Below are 25,753 nucleotides of genomic sequence, written 5' to 3'. Positions count from 1 at the left end.
CGGCAGGGCCAGGGCGCCTAGTGGAGGGCGAGTGCCACCACTGTGGAAAGCACCCTGTCCTCCACACGGCTCTGGCTCTGTGGATCTTCAGTTTTAGGCGACAACGACTCTGGCTCTTGTTTCCTTCTAGGAGGGATGTATCCACTGAGGCGAGAGGCCAAACTCCGTTTTTCACGAGGCTGTTTTACCTTTGGGGATAAGGAAGACAGACAAGTGGAATTCTAAGTGGGCTGGGCACTCCAGCAGGGAGGTGCACCTTTCAGGTCAAGCCTCGCACAGCAGGCCGCCCTCAGTGAGGCAGGCGGTTATTCTAGGCTGCTCATGGCTATGAGGGCCATGAGTGACCCAAGGATCCCCCACCCCGCAGCAGGAGCCTTCCACTCACCTTGAGATTCAGTTTCTTCTTGTCAGGATCGTGCACAACAGCATGCCTGGTGAGGCTTTGCTAGTGAAGGAAAAAGAAAAACTGTATTAAAAACTCAACACTGGGTGTCTGTTAACACGAACACTACATTTAAATGAACAGCCAGTCTTTGTTCTGTTATGCGCTGCTCAGGTTTGACTTCTCCCCAGCCCCTCACTGGAGCCCATGGTGAAGTGTGGAGACGGGAGGGGCACTTACTTTCATTGCAAACGTTCTGCCACAGCCAGTGTGTTCACACACAAATGGGCGCTTCTCCTCGTGGAAGGAGAGAATGTGGCTCTGGAGATTGAACACGGTCGTGTAGGTTCTACCACAGCCTTCTGCTGGGCATCGAAACACGTCCCTTTCCGGGGCATGAGTTTTCATGTGCTGCTTCAGGTAATCCTTGCGTTTAAATCTTTTCTGGCACACTTCACATATTATTTCCTCTGAGTAGACAGACACATATAACCAACTTCTTTAGGTATTATCGCATGGGAAAAATTGTACCAATCGCTTAAGTAACATACTTAAGGTCTAAACCGTATGACTATACAGAAATCACAATATCCAAGGAAATGCTAACCCAGCTCTCACTGCTAGGTTTTTGTCAGTTCTCCCAAGTCCTCATTTACTCTCAGTGGCATGACTGCTCCCTTGTCCAGGAGCAGAGGTTCTCAAAACTGTGGACAGGTGGGGAAAATACCCACACAGTGCCCTTTCTTGTCCTCCAGTGTAGGGCACCATTTCCTAAGCACTGCACAGAGCACTAGTGCCCCCCAAGGCTGTTGGCTAGAGACTTCCAGAACCTTCAGGCACACGGAGTGCATGGCCACACTAGCACAAAACCTGGTGAACTGCCGAGGGAGCCGACGCTTACCAACACACAGTACAAACACCCTCCTCCTTTATGTACTTAGTATTGCACTTGCAAAGCACTGCAGCACTTCTGTGGGCTGAACATCTACACCCTGCCCTCGGGTCTCCCTTACCTTTATGCTTTTCTCTCATGTGTTTCAGGAGTTCCGTCCATGTTTTTGCCACAAAGGAACATCCTTTCTGACACAGGTACCCTGTTTTAAAAAGAAAGAAAAAAGACTATGCTCTGCTTGTTATGAATGCTCAGTGCAAACACTGACCAAAATAAGAACCATGGGAACAGAAACTGAGCAAGGTCTGTTCCAGTGAGGCCCAACGGCTGCGCAGCGAGGTAGCTCACTGTAGGATCTCGCCCTAGCAGCCATCATGGGGAGGGCCTCTCAATGAGCTATGTATGGGCTCCACCTGCCGCGATCCCAGCCCACCCGGGGCTGTGTTCCCTTTCCCTTTCCCTGCCTCTCCACGTTTGCCTCTTTTCCCCTCAGCAAGAGTTAGCTCTTTGTTTTTGACAGGACACCAAATCTCAGGAATTCCAGGGCCCACTTCCTGGCCACCTCTAGCCTTACATCTTACAAGTTTCATGCTGCAAAAATCAAGTAGGGTATAGTCTACAGAAGAGAATAAACCAGAACCCAGAGAAGACTGGAAACAGACATTTTGCAAAACACCAGAATTTAATTAATCAGCCAGTAACAGCCAGGCTGAGTTTCACCCACTAGAAACTAAAAAAGAGCATGGTTATCTTGCCTCTTGCTCACTACTCGCTTGTTGAAAAATAAAAATCAAATTCTAGGGTCTGGGAAATTGGAAGACAGATGTCAAAAATCCCTCATGGAGACATAAAAATACAAGTAGCTAATCAAGTGTTACTTGCTAAGTTATAGTCTCATTGTTCTGAAAATTTCAAACTACTATCCAAGCCTTTTTTTTGTTGTGGTACTGAGGATCGAACCCAGAGGCTACCTCTGAGTTATAACTTCAACCCTATTTATTTATTTATTTATTTATTTATTTATTTATTTATTTATGTTGTAGTACTGGGGATGGAACCCAGGGGCATTCTATCTCCAAGCTCACCCCTTTTGAAATAGGGTCTCACTAAGTTGCGAAGGACCTCACTAAGTAGCTGAGACTGTCTGCAAACCACAATCTTCTTGTCTTAGCCTCCTGAAAGCTGGGATTACAAAATTGCGCCACCACCCCTGGATATTTTATTTATTTTGAAACAGGGTCTCACTAAGTTGCTGAGGCCAGCTGAGAACCTGCAATCGTCCTGACTCAGCCTCCCAAGTACTGGGATTATAGGTGTGTACCACCATGCCAGCTTATCCAAGCCTTCTGAATAGCCAAACAGGAGAACAACACTGCAGGTGGTAAACAGAGGGGGTTAAAACCAACGTCAGGAAGCCAGGCCTGGCTGGGTTCAGACCCGTGCCCAGTAGAGTTCAGAGAGCCATGACAACAGTGGGAGGACATACATCCATGCTGCCTTAGGAAAAGAGCTCAAGACCTGCACAAGCAGAATAGTGGCCTTCTTGCCTACACCTCTCCTGTCTACACATGCGCATACACCCCCATCTCCTCAGCATGACCATAGAAGAGAACAAAGTACTGAGTGGTCAAGGAATTACACAGCCCACCACCACCCTGCTGCACACATGGGAGGTCATACATACCCTCATGGACCTTCCCGTGTCGTTTCAGCCTGCTGGGTGAGGTAAAGTGCTTCCCACATCCTTCCTGGGTGCACCTAGGCAAGCAACGCAGAAGTGTTAGCCAGCCCGTATTCACGGGACGCCCCTAAGGTAAACCATACTTGTTCTGTTTCTTCCACCAACACCTGACCTTGACCACAACCAACCATTCACCAGTCATACAGATTATAATGTAGACAATGTCAGGTGACATTCAAGTTACCTAACCAGGCTTGGAGCAAAATGAACTGGATGAGGAAAAAGCCACATTACTTCTTTTGTTTGTGTGACCAAATTAAACACTTTTTATCTTCATAGCTGATAATATATTTGGCTACAAATAAATAGAAAAGGCTGCCCGATTGGGCCTAGGTAACACAGCGCCCTTCAGAGACCTTTATCTCCAGTGTGTCTATGGATGTGGGCTGTGTGATAAGAAAACAGCAGCGGTGCTGAAGCCTCAGGTGAGCAGTGAAAGCACATGCTTCATCCCAGCACCACCACCAAGAGAAGCCTGTGCGACTCGGGTGCCAACACCAGGATAAGCTACAGACCGCAAATATGGCAGCACTCGCGGGCCGAGGGTGGCACAGCCAGCCCAGGGCCGCAGGGGCTCCCAGCAGGATGTGCTCAGAACTGCTCAGCACCCTTCATAGCTCTGTTCCAATGTGTTCAGCCACCCTTCTGGTCCTCAAGAGCCCTAACTTCAAGCTGAGCCCAAATACTCTGGTTTTGTTCTACAGGAAAAGAATAACTCAAGTCTCCATGATGACATTTCATAGAACCAAACAGGCTTTACTTGAACCATGAAGTCAGTCCTGAGCCTTCCCTTCAAGCTTAACCATAACTACTTATTTCACAGATTATTCTGAAACACATGAAGTACTTCTTTTGGAGAAAACAAAATTTAACTCAAATGCCCCACTATATAAACAGGCACACAGTACACTTTAACAGAGACACACTGGTCTGGAAGCCGCCTGAGGACACTCACTCCCCGGCCCCCTGCATTTCTGTCTTGCTCATGCTTGGAATTTCAGCAACCATGAGCCCCGTGCAGCACCCACCTGAACAGGGGCTGGCCAGTGTGCTGGTACTGGTGGGCTTTCAGCTGCTGGTGCTTCTTAAAGGCCTCCTTGCAACCTTCAAAACTGCACTGTTTAGCAAAGCATTGTTAGTTTTGAGAAAAACCAAAGAATCAACTATTTTGGAGATTACAAAATGGCTACTCTCACCCATTTAGTTACCATAAAAATCTATTTTATGTCAAGTAGCTTTGAAGATTAATGACATTTGAAAAAGGAAAAATGTTCATTTGGGGTAGTTGCCCTATTATATGCTTAAAGAAATAATGTTTGCTTGCAAAACAAAACTGTCAAGATTAGGATAGCCAGTGCCAGATTAAATTTAGGTATGTGACAGTCAAAATTTTTGGTTGGTGAAGACTTTAGAAACATGGACAGTACATGTAAAAATATGAAAATTTAAGCATATAAAATCACCATACTTAAAGAATGCAAAACATACTTACTACATATTGTTTTTGTGAATTTTCATGTTTGTGTTCAAAATGTTTCTTCAGGTTTGATTTTGTGCTGAATTTCTGATCACAGCCACTAGCTGTACAACTGCAAGAAATTTCATAAGCAAAAATATTAACAAACCAAGGGAAGATTTAAGATGTATCATCTTCCTATTTATAAGTTGGTTATTCCATGCCAGGTATGGTGGTTAACGCTTGTAATCCCAGTACTTGGGAGGCTGATGAGACAGGAGAATCTAGGTTCACGGACAGCCTCAGCTACTTAGTGAGACCCTCTGCAACTTAATGAGACCCTGTTTTCAAATAAAGAATAAAAAATAGGGCAGGAGGTGTAGCTCAGAGGTAGAATACCCCTGGATTCAATCCCCAACACCACACACACAAAAGAAGTTGGTTATTTCAAAGAATGATAGAGTAAATTCAAAAGTATTAATGCTTGCAGGTAGTTCAGCAGGAGGACAGATGTTTTGGTATGTGCAAGGCCCTGGGTTCAATCCCCAGTGCAACCATAAAACAAAAATCAAAGACTTAAGCCTTATATTTTGGTCCACTCTTCCATTACTGTGACCAAAATACCTGGCACAAGAAACAGAGGGGGAGAGCTTTATCTAGTTCAGTTTCAGAGGTATTGTCCACAGTCAGCTGACTCCAAGACATATCCACATCATAGCAGCAGGGTAACCCAATGGCAGCCAGAAGCATCCAGGACAGGTAGAGTTCCCAGGGCCACACCCTCACTGACCTACCTCCTCCAGCCACAGCCCAGCTGCCTGAGTCACTATCTGGTAAATCTGCCAAAATTATTAACCTTTCAGTGGATTTAATTATTTCACCACTGAACATGTTTTCACTGCCAATACATGAATTTTTTTTTTTTTTTTTTTGCAGTTCTGGGGATAGAACCCAGGGGAATTCTACCTCTGAGCTACACCCCCAGCCCTATTTTTTATTCTTTATTTTGAAATAGGGTTCCACTGAGTTGCAGAGGACCTAAGTAGCTGAGGTTGTCCCGAACCGTGATCCTCCTGACTCAGCCTCTCAAATGCTGGGATTACAAACGTGCACCACCAAGCCCGGCAATTAGCTTTTGTGTGTGTGTGTGTGTGTGTGGTACTGGGGTTCCTGGAAACCCTTCTACCTCCGGGCTACACTCCCAGACCTATTTTATATTTTTATTTGGAAACAGGGTCTCTTAAGCCAGCAAGACTGGCTTCGAACCTGCACGATCTGCCTGTCTCTGCCTCCCAAGCATGGGGATTACAAGCTCGAGCCACCATGCCCGGCTTGTTTTGTTTTCAATGAAAACAGTTTTTATTGTTTTCATGGGCAGTCTGGTTAGTGGTTGTAAGTGTGGGAGCCAGGTCGGCAGATCAGCATTACCTGGGAACTTGCTATAATTGCCAATTCTCAGACCCCACCCTGCACCTACTGAATCAAATGCAATGGATCTTGAAATCTGCGGTTTGGGGTTTGTTTTGCTTTGCGTACTGAGGGTGGAAGCCAGGGCCTCACGCGTACAGAGTGGGCGCTCTACCACGGAGCACACCCCCAGCCCTTGAAGTCTGTCTTAACAAGCTCTCCAGGGGTTCTGATGTGCCTACATTTGAGATCAACCACTTTAAACTAGCAGATAAGAAGCGGTAACTCCGTCCTTCAAGAAATAGCAACTCCTAGAAGCATAGAATTAAATTTTATGATAGTAGCAACAAGGCTTCATTCCAAGAAATACCAGACACACTAGTAAAGCCCCACTTCATGCTTACATCTCTTACCCCAGAAGACTCTGACAGCACTGAGTTGGGAATTTTCCAGGGAATTGTCTTCTATCTAGATGTGTTTCCAAACTGGGTTTCTGAAGCTTAGTTTTTCATTTACTATGTGTTTTGAAGAGGATGCAAATTCAAATATCAAAATTACTCATCCTAAATTTACTGACAAATGATCAATAAAGCCCCTTTTCTCTTCCACACACTCAAAACCCATTCTCCTCTCATTTGAAGAAGAAAGCAGCTTTTTTTTTTGGGGGGGGGGGAGGGTTGGTACTGGGGATTGAACCCTTCTCTGGGACACACTCCCAGGCCTATTTTATATATATATTTTTTAATTCGGAAACAGGGTCTCTTAAGCCAGCAAGGCTGGCTTCGAACCTGCGCGATCCTCCTGTCTCCACCTCCCAAGCATGGGGATTACAAGCATGTCACCACGCCCAGCAGCTCTGCATTCTTGATCTTGTGAGTTACCAATTATCTGGCCAGGTCTATATGCCCAACACAACCTACTTCAAAGGCCTAAGTTCAGTTCTATACTTACAAGAATGGCTTCTCTCCAGTATGAATTAGGATGTGGCGACTCAGATGGTAGTCCCTGACAAAGGCCTTGTTGCAGCCTTCATAGTCACAAGTGAAAGGTTTCTAGCAGAAAGAAAAACATGTCAATCCTGCCCTAGTTAGATAGTAACTCTGGTATTACATAAAAGCCCCAAATGTCTAGATGAAAAGCCACTGACCCCCTCTGCAGAGATGGTCTCCACTCTGGAAGTGTGCTAAGCACCTGCAATAGCCAGGTAAGACCAGTTTCCCTGCATGAAGTCACACAACATAAACTCCACAACTTCTCACAAAGCCACTATGGCAGATTTTTGTTGCAGGCATAGCACGTGAAATACACAGACAGCCTTTCCAATAATGGAAAGGCACAACATGCTAACCTGCTCCTAAGCGGTGCCAGCTTCCCCTGCAACTCTCTCTCTTAAAGATCACTTAGGTATGAGGGCAGCCTGTCTGCACAGATCACCACAGCATGAAGTCACCATCCAAAGAAAGCCCAGCGCAGAGGACAGAGCGAGTTCTGTCTCATCCTCGACAAGCCCTGCATCTGTGCTAAGGGAATGCCCAGCACAGCTACAGGAAAATGTGCCACACCTGCAAAAGCTCACAGGTGCCAGGACAAAAGAGAGTAAACAGCTCACAGCCCCAATCACAACTACCATTCAGGGCCCAGAAGGTGGGAGGGGCCCCAGCCAGACTCATGGAGGCCATAAAATCTGCCCCTTTCCCTGGTGGGGCAGAGCCAGACTCGGCAGTGCCTTAGCAGAAGACCCTCGTTTCTTAAGCCAGGCCTGCAACTCTGCCACTGCTCTTTCTACCTAACTTAACTTATGGGCCACCCCCTCCACCAGTGTTTGCAGCCCCCATTCTTCTGATCCTCTCCAGCATCTGAAAGCTGACTGCCTCCTTGACTCTTCTCCTCTAGCTCTTTTGCTATTCCTCACTGGCCAAGAACTTCCTTCTGAACCTACAAGGGAAACCAAAACTTCCACCAACCAGTTTCTTGTGTACCTAACTATGGAAAGCATACCACTGTGATATCCAGAAGTTGAGGGACAGAGACTCTACAAGAGGACTAGGAGCAAAGCCACTGGACAGGGAGACAGGTAAGCTGCACTTCAGGGGGCAGAGGTACACAGCCTCCCTCAGCTTGTCCTAGAGCAGGCTAAATTGGCATGTGTCGAACTAATCATTAATGTGAGATTTGGGACAACAAAGGTAACTTCAGTTTTCCAAACTGTGTGAAGAAACTGTCAGTGCCAATATTAAAAATATATATATATACATATGTCTAAAAAGAAAGGTAAAGTCTAAAAAGAAAGGTAAAGTCTAACTTGGACATACCAGTTACATGGAACCCCAAATCTGGGGGCTAGAATGGACAAGAGGAAGAACTGGGAGGCAGAGCATTAAGGGTGTTAGTGATGGCAGTGGCTGGGTGAGACTGCCAGGAAAGAGCTGTGTGGGGTGCCCAAAGCAGAGAGCAGAGGAGGAGTCAGAGGGAGGGCCAATGAGGAAGAACACCAGGGCTAGAGGTCAAAGGAGGCCGACATCGACGATGGAGATGGTAAGAATGCTTTACTGCTTTTCAGGGAGGTGGCCCCTAGATTAGGCTAGGTACTGGAGGAAGGCAGGAATGTGGGTCCTGACCTAAGAAATTAAGGGCCTTCTGCAGAGGCCAGCTCTGACCAAACTAGCAGATAGAGTCCTTTTGCCACCATGAGTCTTGTTTTCCTCCCCTCCAAATATGACATCACAGCACCTTATCTGACATCCTCCAAGTCTTCCACTGCCCTCAAAATAAAACCCAAAAGCCTATCGTGAATTACACATGATCCCTCCCCGCCTACCTCTCAGACCTCACCGGTTAACAACCCCCAGGTCCACAGGTTTCCTTCGAAGTTCCTTCTGCCCTGACTCAAATGTCTGCCCTGCTGGCTTCTTCTCATTCAGCTCACACTGGCAGGCCTTTCCCGATCACCCTTTACTGCATCCCATTCCTGCCTATTCTTTTGAATGCCTGACCCACTAAAACAAAGTCGGGGGCAGCAAATGCCTGGCCTGTTTTGTTCACCGCTCTCTCCAGTACTGAGATGAAGAATGAACGGATCTGCCTGCACAACCCCCAGTACATATTAGCTTTCCTCTGCACTAATTCTAGGAGGCCGGTGCTTAGGACGGATGTGTGTGTGGCAGGGGAGATGTCAAACCGTGCAGTATTTACCGATTACCAGCAAGTGCTTGACTGGCCGAGAGGCAAGAGCAAAAGAGGAAGAGTTACTCAGCAAGCTCCAACCCATAACGAGGATTTCACAGTCCCTGAACAAGGTCCCAGAACTTCTCGTCCCTTCCTCAGCTCTTTTCCTAACCTAAGTCCAGGGGGCCAAAGCTGAGCACATCTGCAAAGGGCCAGGGGAAGCGGCCAGACGCGGCCGCGGAGCAGGGCGGGGTCCGCCTGGCGCCACGCCCCTCCCGGCCCTTTACCTCCCCCGTGTGCTTGCACAGGTGCGCGTCTAGCTTCCAGGCCTTGTTGTAGCTGGCGCTGCAGTTGGGGAAGGAGCAGATGAACCTCCTCTGGAGCGCAGGGGGCGGCGGGGGTTGCGCCGGGCCTTCGCCCACCGCAACGAACGCGTCGGCGATGGTCAGAGACGACACCGCCTCGGCCACTGAGGTCGGAGGCTCCAGGGCGCCCCCGCCCCTGCGCCCAGGGCCAGGCGTGCGGCCACGTGCCCGGCCACAAGCCGCTCTGCAAGCGCGGGGGACCGCAGCTGGCGCACTTCCGGGAGCGCAGCCCCGCGGGCTCTAGGCCCCGCCCCCCCCGAGCCACGACCGCGCATGCTCCGGATGGCGCTGCCGCGCGGCGGGACTGCGCATGCTCTGGATGGCGCTGCCGCGCGGCGGGGCTGCGCATGCGCCGGGAATCCAGGCTGCGGTCAGGGCTCTTCTTCCCCTGGATGAGTGGGTTGCAGCTCCCGTCCGCAGCAAAAGGCTCACAGGCAGCACCGGGGCCAAGCACTGCTTAAATGTGACTTGTTTGCCATCTGTCACACCCTCTAGAACCGTTATCCATTTACCTTTGGCAGGCTTGTTTTCCACCTTGCTGTCTATATCCCTAAGCCTGCCTGCTCGTTAGAATCACGTGGAGACCTTTCCAAAAGTCCAAAGCCCAGATAGAGCATATCTGAAATGAGTAAGCCACAGTTTCAGGCAGTGGAAACAGACATCAGGTTTTGGAGTGTGTTTTTGTTTATGTGGTACTGGGGATTGAATCCTGGGGCCATCCACCTCTGAGCTACACCTCCGGCTGTACTTTATTTTATTTTATTTTTTTATTTTTATTTTTTTTTTAATTTTATTTTATTGGTGCACTGTATTCATACATCATAGTGGGATACAAACTTTTGTAGACATACATGCACACATCGCCCAGTCAGCCCCCACCCGATCCCCATCCCATTCTCTCCCCATCCCTCCCTCCCATGCTTGGCTTAGTGGTTGACATCTAGTATTATAGCAATTTATCCAAAATTAAAAATGATAATCTCACATAACAGTTTCATTTGTCTGATACCAAGCTTTTGATGACTTAAAGATAACATTTCAATATTTCTTTTTGCTTTCTTTCTTACCAGAGAATATTTTTTTCTTTTTTTTAGGTGAAACTATCATATATTTATTTTTCAGAAAAAAATCTATCCTGATATGGAATATGGACTCTAGATACCCAAAACAATCTCGAAGCAAAAACAAAGCTAGAAGATGTATATTTTCTGATTTCAAACCATATAAAGCTACAATAATTGAAACAGTGTAGTACTGTTCTAAAGGCAGATATATAGACCATTGGAGTTAAATACAAGCCTAGAGCTAACTTCTTCCCTATATTGTCAAGTTATTTTTGACAAGGTTTCCACGAAGATTTGGTGGTGGAAATAATAATCTTTTAACTAAATATTGTTGAAAAATAATAATTACATGGAAAAGAATAAAATTGGACCCTTACCTAATCCCACATACAAGTATTAACTCAAACTAGATAAAAGACCTAAATATAAATCTTAAGACTATAAACTTTTAAGAGAAAATCTGGGTCATAAAACCTCACAACATTGAAATTGGCAGTGATTTCTTGGATATGATTTCAATGGCACAGGCAACAGAAGAATATACAAACTCCCTAAAAAATAAAAGAAAATATTGTATATCCAAAGACAATGTAAACAGAGTTAAAAGTTACTAATAGAATTGGATAAAATATTTCCAAATGCTATATCTGAAGGTATATTAATATTCCAACTAGAAATCCTAAAAATTAACAACAATAAAGGCAAACAATACAATTTAGAGATAGGTAAAAGACTAACATAAATAATGAATCTCCACAGATAACCAATCTTAGTTGTCTGTTGGATGGAAACTCTTGTTTCTCTGGTTCTGGTGAGTGTTACCTATTTCTTCTTTGTAGCTAATCTCTTTGAGTATTTTCTCTAGCGCTGGTTTTGAAGACATAAATTCCTTCAGTTTCTGTTTGTCATGGAAGCTTCTTATTTCTCCATCTAATTTGATAGAAAGTTTTGCTGGATAGGAAATTTTTGGCTGGAAGTTGTTTTCTTTCAGAGTTTGGAATATGTTACTCCAAGCCCTTCTGGCTCTCATGACTTGGTTTGGGAAGTCTGGAGTGATTCTAATTGGTTTGCCTCTGAATGTCACTTGGCCCTTTGTTTTTGTTGCCTTTAAGATTCTCTGCTTGGCTTCCACATTGGTCATTTTGACAATTATATGGCGTGGGGATCCTCTTCTCGGATCCTGTCTAAAGGGAGTTCTATAAGTTTCCTGGATCTGTGTATCAACCTCTTGCTCTATATTTGGAAAATTTTCTGCTATTACTTCCTTGAAGAGATTGTTGATCCCTTTGGTATCACTTTCTTTTCCCTCCTCTATTCCAATTATTCTTAGGTTAGCTCTCTTAAGATGGGCCCATATTTCTTCAATGTCAGATTCCTGCTGTTGGATATCTTTTTCTAGATTAGAAACTATGCATTCATTTTTGGATTGCTCCTCTTCTAAGAGCGAGATTCTGTTCTCCATGTGGTCTAATCGGTTGTTTGTGCTTTGAATTGAGGCCTTTACTTCATTAATTGCATCCTTTATCTCTTTTTGGCTCTCTCTGAGTTCTTTTCGAAGCACCTCTATTATTTCTACAGTTATTTTCCTGATTTGATCTTCTAGAAATCTCTGATTTTCTGTTTTATCAGGTTCTGATGTTGTGGGGTTGTGCACATTCATTACTCCAGTGTTATTCCTCTTTCCCATGATTTCGGAGGTTTGTGCCTTCTCTGGGTTCTTCCCTTGGGTCACTATGGCTTCACTTAAGGTGCTCTGGATCTCGAGTCTGTATTATCTCAGACCCTACTACTCCTTTACTGGGTTGTATCACAGAGTCTCCGACCCAGGGAGTCGATAGAGGCTGCTTTAAACTATGGGGGGTGCCAGGTTGCACGCTCTCCTATGGTGTGATATCTCTGCCACCACCACTCCCTCACTGGGTCAAGTCCCAGGAGGCACAATACTGGGATTTCTCCTCTGTGGCCCGCAATTTGACTCACTGTTCTTGAGTACGTAGATGTAGCTGTACTGTACTCGGTGAATTCACTGCTGCTGCCGCCGCCGGTTGCAATATGGCGCCTCTGCCACGCCCTCGGCCATGAGGCTGGCGTATTTTTTCTTCTCTGGTTTTGAATTCCACGCTGAATCCCTGCAGCGTGTGCTGAGCTCAGCCACTGGGAGCTTTAAATGCTGTCTGCGCCGAAAGATCCCGCCTGGCTGTTCCGCATCGGCTCACCTCGGCTTGCTGTAGCCGTCCGCTGAGTTCGCCGCTGCCGCCGGCAGTATGGCGCTGCTGCCGCGTCCTCGGGCGCGTGTGTCTCCTCTGTGGCCCTGAGCTCTGTTCTCAGTTCGCTTTCTCTCTGGAGCCTGGTGGTTTTTTTGTTTTTCTGGTGATGGTGTTTTCTGGCTATGAAAGGCGCTCTTTTTGTGGTAATGGAGATTGGTTGTTAGCGGGACTCTTAAGCCCCGCTTTTCTCGGTCGCCATCTTCCCGGAAGTCTCTTATTTTTTTATTTTTTTTGAAACAGGATCTCACTAAGTTGCTGAGGGCCTCACTAAGTCTCTGAGATGTGTTTCCAACCTGTGACTTTCCTGTCTCGGTCTTCCAAATCCTAGGATTTCAGGCGTGGGCCTGTAATCTGACTCAGTGTTTTTGTTTGTTTGTTTTTTAACCCAGATGATTCCAGTGTTCAGAAAAACTTGGGGACCACTGCTCCAGCCTTGCTGCTGTGAGAAGCCTCTAGACCATCAACGTCATTAAAGATAAGAATCTCAGACTTGAATCAAAGAGACCTCCAAGTGATTTGAGACATACTAAATGCTGAGTATTGTTGACCAACTGTTTAGAGAGTATCCCTGGACAACAGTGATACCACTGGTGGCCTGTGACAGTTTTTCACAACCTGCATCTTTCCAAATGGTTGTTAGCATCTGTCTGAATCTGATGGATAATTCTCTGTACAAAAGTGCAGTTTGGCAAACAAGCCAGGGTAGATCACTGGGGTGAGTCCTAAGGAACCATAGGCCCTTTCCTCCCGCCCCCTCCAGCTGCCATGAGTGGAGCAGCTATCTGCTCCTCCTCCTTCCACCATGGTGTTCTGCCTCCTCTCGGGCTCAGAGCCATGCAGCCAGCTGACTACCAACAGAGAATTCTGGAACCATGAGCCAAACTATCTTTCCTCCTTTTAGTTTTCTTCACATATATGTCACAGCAATGAAAAGTCCACAAAACAGTCCTGAAGAAGTAGGACTGGAATGTGCAGTCCTGAGTAGGAAGGCACACCAAGAAGCCATTTTCACCTGCAGAGTAGGAGGTTTGGACTCTCAGGGGTGACCCAAGTAGGAAGAAGGGAGCATATGGGTGATGCTGAATGCTCAGGTAAAACGTCAGTTCAGTAATGGTGGCCATTAGAAATGTGGGCTCTGGAGTTTGACAGACCTAATCTTAGCTCTACCATTTACTATTGGATCTTGAGACAGTTATTTAACCCCTCTAAAATTTATGTCTTCTGTACAATGGAAACGATAATGTCAGTGCTACACCATTGTTGTTAGAATTATATAATTCATACAAGTGTTTAACACAGGACCCAAAGCATAGTAAATATTCAAAAACTAGTAGCCTGTTTTTGTGTGATTAGATTACAGAAGGTTGGGACTTCCATCTTGCTAGCAAAATTTCCTTGCCTTTCTTGAGCTTCTTGGTTTGCACAGTTTAATGAAACTATTATGTTGGAGATGTCTACATGGCAAAGAATTGAGAATAGTCTCTGGCCAACAGCCAACTGGGAACCAAGACCTTGGATCAGTAGCCCTCAAGATGGTCACATGCCAGTGACCATGTGAGCTAAGAATAGTACCTTCCCCAGGTAAACCTTCAGATGAAACCCAAACCTAGGATGACTGCCTCATTGGAGCCTAGGAAAGACCCTGAACGTTGTGAAAAGTGTGTGTGGTTTACATGGTTTAAGTCACAAAATTTGGGGAAAATTTGTTATGCAGCACAATACACAGAGTCAAAGATTTTTACTCCATAAAATAACTCTAGACCTGGTGGTTCTGAACCCACATGAAAAAAGGATTCATGAAGGAGAGCTCTAGTAGGAAGAAGGAGCTGTAGCACAGAATCCATCAATTTTACAAATTTCTTCCTAACCAAAAATCAGAGTCAGAATGTAACAAGGAAGCCAGGAATGGTGGTGCACACTTGTAATCCCAACACTTGGGAGGCTGATACAGGAGGATCGCACAGGTTCAAAGCCAGCCTCAGCTACTTAGTGAGGCTCTCGGCAACTTAGTGAGACCCTGTTTCCCAACAAAATATAAAATAGTTCTGGAGGTATAGTCCAGAGGTAGAAAGCCTCTGGGTTTCATTCCCAGTACCACACACACACACACACAAAAAAAAAAATTAACAAGAAAATGTATGCTAAAAACTGGACAAAATCTCCAGAATGTGACTATCCTGGGAAATCCTTAGTGTATGATCCCTTTTATCCCACTTTTACTTTTATCTTCCAACAGTAACTTCTCTCAGGATGGTCCAGCACAGCCAAAGTAGTTAGGGAAGGCCATTGTTCCAGTGGGCCAGGCAAGGAACCAGGACATCATTCCTAAACATGCCTTTAACTTAAAGAAGCAAAACCACATTCTCTGCTGCTGTTTTTATGGGCCACATTATGTGCAAGAAAGACCTTTGGGTCAGGCCCCAATTGCCACTAACTATTTGAGTATGGCTTTCGCCAATTCTTCTCAGTCTGCATTTCCTCATCTACAAAATAGGAACAACCCTGTCCTGCAGCCCTCATGGGTTGTTATGAACACCACATGACATCTTGGCAAATCTCTTTATGCCTCAGTTTCCTCATCAGTCAATTGATGAGGTAATGGTACCTACATTTTGATACTCAAGGATAATCAATACGACACGTGGAAAGCAGGGCAAAATGCACGGCCAAAGGGAACTGCTGGGCAAACACTAGCTTTCTTTCTTTTTTTTTTTTGGTGGTACTGGGGTTCCTGGAAGCCCTTTTACCTCCGGGCTATGCTCCCGGACCTATTTTTACATTTTTATTCGGAAACAGGGTCTCCTAAGCCAGTGCGCGTGGCTGGCTTCGAACCTGCGCGATCCTCCTGTCTCCGCCTCCCAAGTGCCGGTTTTACAAGCGTGCGCCACCACACCCGGCAAACAGTAGCTTTCATGGCCATCATTACTGTGATCCACATGCGCACCCTTGTCAGTTATGAAAGGTCACATGTCTGCAAACTGTTACTGACAATGAATTATCAAATATGGGGCCAGATCAAAAGTGACGGGTGAACAAGCGCAATTTGCCCAAGGTCAGCCCAACTGAGCAGGAGGACAGTGGTTCAGAAGAGCCCTTTCTACTCTGCTTCTGGGTTGAGCAAGAGCCTCTCAGCCCTCGGCCACATTCTCTCCATGCTCTGAGAAACCCTGGAGGACTCACTCAGGTCTAACCACCCCGTTAGGGGAGGACCCCCAGCTGTTGCTCTGCCTTTGTCCTTGCCCCCAGCTGTCCTTGGTCAGCAGATTCCTCACCCTCTCTTGGTGTCTGTTCTTTGAATGTTCATCTTGGATGTTCACTTATCTCGAATCGTCTAGTTGACGGTTCCATTTTCTCTTCCTGGTTATCGGCTCCTCACAGGATTCCCGCCAGCCTTCTCTCATTAGCCCTCCCCTCACTTAGTTGATCATCACATTTTCCTGCCGCTGTAATTGCCAGGTACTGTCACAGGCCTGTCCTAATCACTCACATCCACTTCAGATCCATTTTAGTCTGCAGTGGCCAGATTCTGTCTAGGGAGTGAGGCCTAATTGCTCTCTGATTACCCACAGGGTCAGGTGCTCAAATGTACAGAGTTTCCATCCAGAGCACATGCAAGACTCTTGTGCTTACTAATTTGCTCTGACAGCTTTTCCCACCAAGCCACCAGCAAGGCCCCTGGCAGAGGTGATCAGGCATCTTTAAAGAGTCCTTATTTTATCTTTGGATAGCTTCTTGTTTTATTTCCTTCCTTCTCCCTCCCTTTACTCTTCCTTCCTTCCCTTTCTTCTTTCCTTCCTCTCTCTTTTTAGTTGGGGTTTGAACCTAGGGGTGTTCTACTTCTGAGTTATACCCCCAGTCCTTTTTTATTTTGAAACAAGAAAGGTCTCACTAAGTTGCTGAGGCTGGCCTCGATCCTGCAATCATCCTGTCCCATCCTCCCCAGACTGAGATTACAGGCGTGTGCCACCCACTCAGCTTATCCATCTTTTCTTTGTTTACGACTGCTGCCTTTTTTGGTGTGTGTGGCACTAGGGATTGAACCCAGGGATATTCTACCTCTGAGCTACACCTCCAGCCCTATTTTATTTTGAAACAAGATCTTGCGAAGTTGATGAGTCCCACTACTTGCTCAGGCTGTCCTTGAACCTCTGATCCTCCTGCGCCACCACGCCCAGCTCTAAGGCTGCCATTTTACCTAAATCTGCCATGGTCTCACCTGACTTCCAGGTGCAGCCAGCATCTGGGTTCACCCACACCAGTCTTTTTTCCAAACTGTTGCTAAGGAATCACTCCCAAATGCCAGAGGTTTCAATGATATAGCAATGCCCTTAGGATAAAATCTTAATTCCTTTCTAGTAAACTTGTAAGGTCTCAGAGGACCCTGCGCAATCTCCCGGCCTCATTTCTCATCACTCTGTATGAGAACATTGAACTGAGATTTTTTTTTCATTACTGATAACTGCCTATCTCTTGCTTCCCTCCATCCCAGCCCATATACAGTTGGGCCTCTGTATTCAAGTGCATATCACTGCCTGGCACGGTGGTAAATGCCTCTAATCCTCATATTTGGGAGGCTGAGACAGGAGGATCACAGGTTTGACACCAATCTCAGCAACCTAACAATACCCTGTTTCAATATAAAACATAAAAAGGTGGGGGTGTGGGGATGCATACATAATCCCCAGAGTTATATATCACTAATTCAACCAACTCTGGATTGGTTCCCAGACAGCCTCAGCTACTTAGTGAGGCCTTCCACAACTCAGTGAGATCCTGTTTCAAAGTAACCAATAAAAAATAGGGCTGGGGTATAGCTCAAAGGTAGAATGCCCCTGGGTTCCATTCTCAATACTGCAAAATAATTAATTCATTAGTCAATTAAATAAAAATAGGAATTTGAGCAGATGTAGTAACGGTTGCAGGCTCTGTTGTCGTGCCCACCCCCCTCCAATCCATCCAGAGGGAATAGGAATCTAAAAATGCCTTCCTCTAAGCCGGGCGTGGTGGCGCACGCTTGTAATCCCAGTGCTTGGGAGGCAGAGACAGGAGGATCGCGCAGGTTCATAGCCAGCCATGCTGGTTTAAGAGACCCTGTTTCAAAAATATAAAATAGGTCTGGGAATGTAGCCCGGAGGTAGAAGGGCTTCCAGGAACCCCAGTACCACAAAAAAAAAAAAAAAAAATGTCTTCCTCTAAGTGCAGCAGGGCAGGATTCTGCCCTTTTTCATGTCTTCTGCCATTCTTTTCCCCAGTAGAGACAGAGTTAAAGAAACTGACTTATATACGTATTTCCTCTAGCAAATGTAGAAAAGAAGTACTCCACCACACAGCAGAAGCTCTTCTTTGGTCATCTTTATAACCCATGGCCTTCATGAAACCAGGTCTCCTTAGGACTAAGGGGTGGATAGTTCTCAGGGAAAAATAAAACAGCCATGCCAGCACTCAGTCTTCCAGGGTTAGCAGCCATTCCAGAAAATCAGGAGTTAAGTTGAGGCCATCTTCAAGGCTCTGGGAGTGAGAAGACAGCTAGGAGGGGCCAGGAATGCCATTTCAGCCTCCTGGGACCCCATGCTCAGCAGAAGCGCCAGCTCCAGGGGCACACAGCAGGCTCAGCCATTCTGAAAATAACATGGGAGATGTCCCCAGTTGATAAGGGCAGGTTGCAGGTGGTAGGAGAAACACGTCCCCAGTTGATAAGGGCAGGTTGCAGGTGGTAGGGGAAACACACAGGTAGAGTAGCCACCAAAGCAACCTACTGTCACCTTTACCAGTCAGCAGAGTTAACCACCACGTACCCCTGGGTGGAGCCTCAGGACGGTAATGAGACAGGAGACACACGTCACACATAGGGAAGCCTGATGAAGACAAGTGCAGGTGCCACTAACGTCCCGTCCCCTCTGCGTGTGCTGAGACTGAGAGGTTTTTGTTGTTTATTTGTTTGTTTATTGTGGTACTGGAAATGAAAGCCAGGGGTATTCTACCACCAAGCTATATCTTCTACCCTTTTTCTTCTTTTTTTCTTTTTCTTTTCTTTTTCCCTTTTTTTTTTTTCCAGTACTGGGGATTGAACCCAGGGGCATTCTACCTCCAAGATATACCCCCAGCTCTATTTTTATTCTTTATATTGAAACAGGACCTCACTCATTGTGGAAGGCCTCACTAAGTAACTAAGGCTGGCCACGAACCCACGATCCTCCTATCTCAGCCACCCAAGTACTGGGATTACAAGCATGCACCCTTTTTCTTTTTTCTTTATCCTTTCTTTCTTTCTTTCTTTCTTTCTTTCTTTCTTTCTTTCTTTCTTTCTTTCTTTCTCTTTTCTGTGGTACTGAGGATAGAACCCAGGGACGTTCTACCTCTGAGCTATATCCCCAGCCCTATTTTTTATTCTTTATATTGAAAAAGGGTCTCACTGAATTTCAGGGACCTCACTAAGGTGCTTAGGCTGGCTGTGAACCTGTGATACTCCTGTCTCAACCTCCCAAGTACTTAAATTATAAGCCTAAGCCACCATGTCCAACTTATTTTCTTATTTTAAGAAGTTTCACTAAGTTGCTTTTTAATTTTTTCTAATTTTTTTTAATTGGTACTAGGTATTGAACCCAAAGATATTCTACCTCCAATCTACATTACCAGAACTTTTTATTTTTCTTATTTTGAGACAGGATCTCTCTAGGTTGCTGAGGCTGGCCTTGAACCTGCCATCCTCTTATCTCAGCCTCTCAACACCTGGGACTATAAGCATGGACCACTGCCTTGGCTGAACTGAATTTTTGGTCTCATAGATTCAATAGAAGCTATTCCCCATAGTTCTTTGCTTGCACCAACTCAATACTTTGTCAGTACAGGGCCTCCTTTCTGGCCTGAGCAAAAGTTCCCAAATAAATCCTTGCCTGTGCCTGCATTCTTTCTGGGCCCATTGTTCCTTTCTGCAAATCTGGATCCAAGAATCGGAATTTGATAGCACTTTTACTACATCACGACAATTACAGCCCATCCCAGAGTCCCCTTCCCTGGGAAATACACACACACACAAGTCAAAAACATTGCACACTGTTACATGGACTTTGTAGGGTTTTTTTTCTGTGGTTAAAAATTTCATGGACTTTGTGGGGTTTTTTCCCCCCTGTGGTTAAAAATTTCTGGTCCAGAGATGAATGGAAATGGATTTTTAAAAAGTAATAAGGCGGGGCATGGTGATGCACGCTTGTAATTCCAGCATTCGGGAGGCTGAGATGGGAGGATAGCGGTTCGCGGACAGCCTCAGCTACTTAGTGAGGTCCTCTGCAACTCAGTGAGACCCTGTTTCAAAAATAAAGAATAAAAATTAGGGCTGGGGGTGTCGCTGGGAAGTAGACTGCCCCTGGGTTCCATTCCCAGACTGCAAAAGAAGAAGGAAGAGGAGGAGAAGGAGGAGGAGGAGGAGGAGGAGGAGGAGGAGAAGGAAGAGGAGAAGGAAAGAAGAGAAGAAGAAGGAGAAGGAGAAGAGGAGGAGGAGGAGGAGGAGGAGGAGGAGGAGGAGGAGGAGGAGGAGGAAGGAAGTAACACTTAAAGCAGCTGAGACTAAATGAAGCCAGTAACTTGGTTTGGAATTTTACTTGCTTATTTATTTCTGATACTGGGGATTGAGCCCAGGGGCATCTACCTCCAAGATACACCTCCAGCCCTTTTTATTTTTATTTTGAAATAGGGGTTCCCCATGAACCCTTAGTGGCATCTTTCCATTTTTTTCTGTTTCTTCTACATTCTTTCTCAGACATGTATTTCTCGCACCCCTAAATAAACCTGTCAAGCTCTTTTCTTTGTCCCGGAAATTTTTTCCCTACCTCTGTCTGTGCCGGGACAGTTGGTTGAACCCATGGAGGTCCGCAGATATGGAGGGCCACCTCTCAGGGCTAAAGCTGTCCTTTTGAATGTTTACTGGGAACTGGTGTGAGAGCTGCGCCATCCAAATGTGACGTCCCGGGGGAAGAACTGTACAGCCTTCCAGCTGCCCCATTCAGTAAAGACACTGAGACAGCTGTGGCCAGGGACATGTTAGTGCTAAAAAGTGTTAAAAACAAAAAAAAGAGAGAGTGTGATGGCTCCTTGTTTACAGCAGGGTTGGTGAAAAAGGCTTTGTGCAAGCTTCACTTGCGTCCTCACATTCATACTTTTTAATTAAGCTTCTATTTAGCTGATTTTGTTTAATCGGTGGAAGTATGCAAATCTAGGAGAAATGTAGGCTGGTGTCCTCTGGTGAAAATTAATTGACAGGTTTTTCTTTTTCAGTTATTTTGATAAACAGGATCTTTTGTTGCTGGCTATATTCATACACACACACACACACACACACACACACACACACACACATCTTGAATATGATAATTGTACTAAAATTGACTTAAGCACTATTGCCTTCACTCAAAGAAATTGTATGAAGGGCTGGCATAAGTAATCAGGATAAGCTTCTTGGGGTGGCCCCCTCAACATGAAGAGCCACCTAGGAGGAGATCTGTCTGCATGGAATGATTTCAGGGGATAGAGAAAGAACTCTATCCCACTGTGGTCCCTTTACTTCCAACCTGAAGGTAGGCCAGGTAAGTGGGCCCCTGGGAAGGTTCACGTAGCACTTTCCACATGGCAACAGCCTCCCCCAGGCCTCCGTGAGGTCAATGATTTGAGCTTAGTGCCCAGCCCACTGAATGTACGAATCTGGGAAGAATCTGGCCTGAGGATGCGAACTGAGGAGTAGTGAGTTTGTTTTTAGGGCCTGTAGGTATGCAGAGGTCACCACCCACACCATCACAGGTCCTCTTACTGCTGCCTTCTCAGCAGGCCATCCCTGGGGCTGTGGACCTGGGCCTGGCGTGGAGAGCCTCCCGAGGCTCCAGCAACCTTGCTTGCAGCAGTCTGGGCTGTGTCCCACTCCTTTGGCACTGCCCCGGAGCATCTCCTGAGTAAGTCATGTGCATCCAAACCCCCAGCTCAGGAATCTGGAGTCAAATCATTTTATAAGGATTGGTAGGAAAACAACAGGCCCCGGCTTCTCCCCAGGCCTCTCTCCAAGTTCTTCTTTGTTAAACTTTCCCTCTGTCCCCTGCCCTCAATGGGGCCAGTTCCCATTGATTCAGAGATGCTGTGTTCACTCCCATCCTTGGATCTAACTCCAGGCTGCTGCTAAGAAGGGAGAAGAGGAAGTTGCCCACAGTGAGGAGTGTGTGTGTGTGTGTGTGTGTGTGTGTGTGTGTGTGTGTGTGTGAGAGAGAGAGATAAGAATTAAAGTTTCATGTGCTGCATGACATCTTAGAGCTGCAAAAAGCCCCAAAGGCCAGGTATGGTGGCACACACCTGTAATCCTAGTACTTTGAAGGCTGAGACAGGAAGAACGCAGGTTCTAGCCCAGCCTCACCACTTAACAAGACCTTTAGAAACTTAGCCAGATGCTGTTTCAAAATAAAAACTAAAAAAGACTCAAAGCATATCTTGGAGGCAGAATGCCTCTGGGTTCAACCCCCAGTACCAAACAAACAAACAAAAACCCAAGACCTAACTGAGCTTCCTGAGCTGGCTCTACTCAGGCAGGAAGGGCTCCCCAGCTGGCTAGCTCCCCTCTCAGCTAGTCCAACTGCATCCTACTTGTTCCTCCACCTGAGAGTTTTGACCTCCTTGGCAGTCCATGAAATTATTCAAATAAACCAGCCCTGTTCCTGCAGAGCCCCCTCCCACAGCTCCACCCACCGCCTCCTGCAGCTCCCTCTGCCCCAGGCAGTGAGACTAGGCGGCTAATAAACTGTGGTCACCTCCTCCGTGTGGTGTTGGGTGGCACACTGGGCTGTCGCTCAGGTTTTGGAGTGGGTGAGTAGGAGAGAGTCAGTGGGGGGGTTGCCTGCAGTGTGTGAGGGTCTCACTGCCTCGCAGCATGTCACACCTCTTCTCCCCTAGAGGAAAGCTTGACCAGTGTCCAGTCTGACTGCCAGGGACGGGGTTCCTATCCCATGCTACTTCCTGGCTGTGATGACTTGAACAACTTGTTCGATTTTTCTGTACCTCAGTTTCCTCATCTGAAAAAGGAGGATGATCAATTCAAGGTTATCACAGAGACTAACTGACACCAAGTGTGAAGACTACGGCTTCTGTTAAAGAGAGTGGACTTGCGCGTGCACATTTGCTCCTGCTTTCTTCTGAAGGTCCAGTCAATGACAGCAAAGACCTTTCCCTGAAAATATCCTGTTATCCCAGAAAGACAAAAGAATAAGAGACAAGTCTGTAGCAACATAATTATGGACTATGGAAAAAATGTGGATTCTGGAAAAACTGGCTGATAGCTGATCGAGCAGAGTTAGGAAGCCATGGGACAATTAAGCATACTAATCATGTTAACATGCAGAGCAGTCAGGGGTCCTGAACTACTGTGAAACACACTGGAGAAGAGGAAATAAATCCACAGACTTCCTGGGAAAAGATATTATTCAGCCATAAAAGGAATGAAATCTTGCCATTTGCAAGCAACATACCTAGAACTGGAGGGTGCTGTGTTATATGAAACAAGCCAGGCAAAGAAAAACAAATACCGCACAATCTCATTCATTTGTAAAGCTAAAGAGTTGACCTCCTAAAAGCAGAGAACAGAACAGTGGTCACTAGAGGCTGGGAATAAAAGGAGGAGTGGGACAGGAGAAATCAGATAAAGAAAGATTGGGTGACAGGTACCAGACAGTTACACAGAAGGAGTCAGTTCTGCTGTTCTACAGCACAGTGTAGCAGGGTAACTATAGCCCACAACAATTTGTGTGCTTCGAAATAACTAGAGAAGCCGGGCGCGGTGGTGCACGCTTGTAATCCCCGCGCTTGGGAGGCAGAGACAGGAGGATGGCGCAGGTTTGAAGCCAGCCGCGCGCGCTGGCTTAGGAGACCCTGTTTCCAAATAAAAATGTAAAAAAAAAAAAAATAGGTCTGGGAGTGTAGCCTGGAGGTAGAAGGGCTTCCAGGAACCCCAGTACCACCAAAAAAAAAAAAAAAAAAAAAAAAAAACCAAAAAACAAAAACAAAAACAAAAAACCTAGAGAAGAAAAATCCAAAAATTCCTGTCTCAGAGAAATGAGAAATGTTTGAGGAGATGGAAATGCTAATTAATTGGATCCGATCATACATACTGTATATGTGTACCGTAAGTGTGTAAAAATATAATGTGTTATTAAAGGCACACTGGTAGTGGGTGGCACTGCCTGGGAATGGTGGGCAGCCTGGGGAGCGGGAGCGGGAGCGGGTGAGGCTGGCATTCCTAACCAAGAGCGAGTGTTGAGAGATTCAGGTTTGGGGGGAGTTGGGAAAGGCGTTGTCTTAATATAATTGACCAAAGGAATAAGTCCTGTGGTAAAATTATATACGACTTGACTATTATTCCATGGGGGTTGAGAGATTTCAGGCAGTGCATCCCCAACTAGAGGTGGATGCTACTGGAACAGACTTTGGCTCAGCACATGGCTTCTTGCTGACGCCCCCGGCTGCCCTCAGCCCCCACCAGCCTGTGATGAAACACACCCCAAGTTTTCAAGTTCAATTACACACATGGCCCTTAGCACTGGGAAGATGGACAAAAATCCCTGCCAGAACTGCGGACTCCAGACCACGCTTTCAAGCCTGGGAAGAAGGGGCCGAAGGGGCAGGTTTTTCTCAGCAAGGAAGGGAGGCTGGAATCACTGGCTCAAACTGACTCTTTTATTTTGATAGTACCATTGCTTTTCACAAACAGAAATTTGCCCTGGAGTCCATGTTGCTTCTGAGACGAAGCCATAGAGAGCCATCTTGTGGTGGGAAACAGGTGTGCAGGTTCCAACCAGAATAACTTGCTTGGATTTTATATGACATTAGCAGGTGTCAATAATCTGCATGCTATTATACCCTTGATCCTCCCATATGGACAGGCAGCATTTTAAAGTGGTCAGTAAATGTTGACAGCAATCTGAACTTGTCCCACTAACACATTTACCACAGGTAATTAACTTAACTACCTGATAAAAATGTAATTGGCATGTTGTAATGCTAGCTGTTGTCTGCAAAGACTTTTACTGACAGTTACTTATGTCGGCTTCTTGGTTATCTTTATAGGCATACAATCAAATCCAAATTTGATCATTATTTTGTGATTTGATTAAAGTAAATAGCCAAATCGAGTGATTACGGTCTAGGAAGATTTATTATTTGCTTCGATGACAGGGGTTGGAATTTTATATTGTTAGAACATAATAGGAAATTAGTCTGATTGCTATCTGATACTGCCAAATGCTGCATAGCCACGCCCACAGGTCTAGAACAAATGTAACCATCAGAGCGAATTCCTCCAGCCCGAGGAGGGCCAGCCTGTGCGCCCCAGAGCGTCCCTGCCGCCCGTCCTGGAAGTGCCCGTCATTGCCTGCAAGAAGGACACCGGCTGAGCTCCATGAGACTGTGGAGAGCGAGCCTGCCCGGGTCTGGGGACACACTTCAGGGAGGAGATATTAAAGCAGCCCCTGCCTGAGTGAGGATTGTTGCTTCTCCAAGCACTAGTGCCCCTGCAGGTCCAGGCTGCTCTAGACAGGCTGGACCTGAAAGCTTGGCTGGTTTGCTCTGGCTGTGGGTGATGATGCTGGTGCTTCTTTTCTACATATACACTCCAGCCTTTGAATATATAAACAGCCTCCTGAGTAAGCTTGAAAGACACTCTCGTCTTGAACACTCATGGTAAAAAAAAAAAAAAAAAAAAAAAAAAAAAAATTTAAAATGTGGCAACTCTTTTAGAGGGGTCCTGGTGGTTGAGCCTAGGGGCATTCTACCTTCAGGCTATACCCTCCAGCCCTTTTTACTTTTCATTTTGAAACAGGGTCTTGCTAAATTTCTGACATTTTCACTAAGTTGTGGAAGCTGGCCTCAACCCTGTGATCCTCCATCTCAGCCTCCCAAGTACTGATATAACAGGTATGTGCCACTGTGCCCAGCTCAGTCCAAGTTTTTAAAGTAGACTTTGCTAGAACCTGAGAGCAGACCAGAATGTGT

The 25,753-nt window shown here is 46.1% G+C and overlaps 1 protein-coding gene across 1 annotated transcript; it reads right to left on the bottom strand.

Annotated features, from left to right (window-relative positions):
• Nucleotides 1-17: 17 nt before the first annotated feature.
• GTF3A (general transcription factor IIIA) lies at nt 18-21,360 on the bottom strand (the record flags this gene model as incomplete). Its single annotated transcript, XM_080689429.1, has 11 exons — nt 18-188; nt 386-445; nt 623-852; nt 1,396-1,476; nt 2,959-3,032; nt 4,044-4,132; nt 4,508-4,604; nt 6,830-6,930; nt 9,331-9,544; nt 9,624-9,864; nt 21,297-21,360. The coding sequence occupies 11 exons, from the start codon at nt 21,358-21,360 to the stop codon at nt 18-20; spliced, it is 1,422 nt and encodes a 473-aa protein (XP_080545555.1).
• Nucleotides 21,361-25,753: the final 4,393 nt, after the last annotated feature.

Source organism: Muscardinus avellanarius, assembly GCF_963383645.1.
Source record: "Muscardinus avellanarius genome assembly, chromosome: 2".
Classification (NCBI taxonomy): Eukaryota; Metazoa; Chordata; class Mammalia; order Rodentia; family Gliridae; genus Muscardinus; species Muscardinus avellanarius.
The sequence above is the reverse complement of the archived record's forward strand: the minus strand, read 5'-3'. Positions and strand labels throughout refer to the sequence as shown.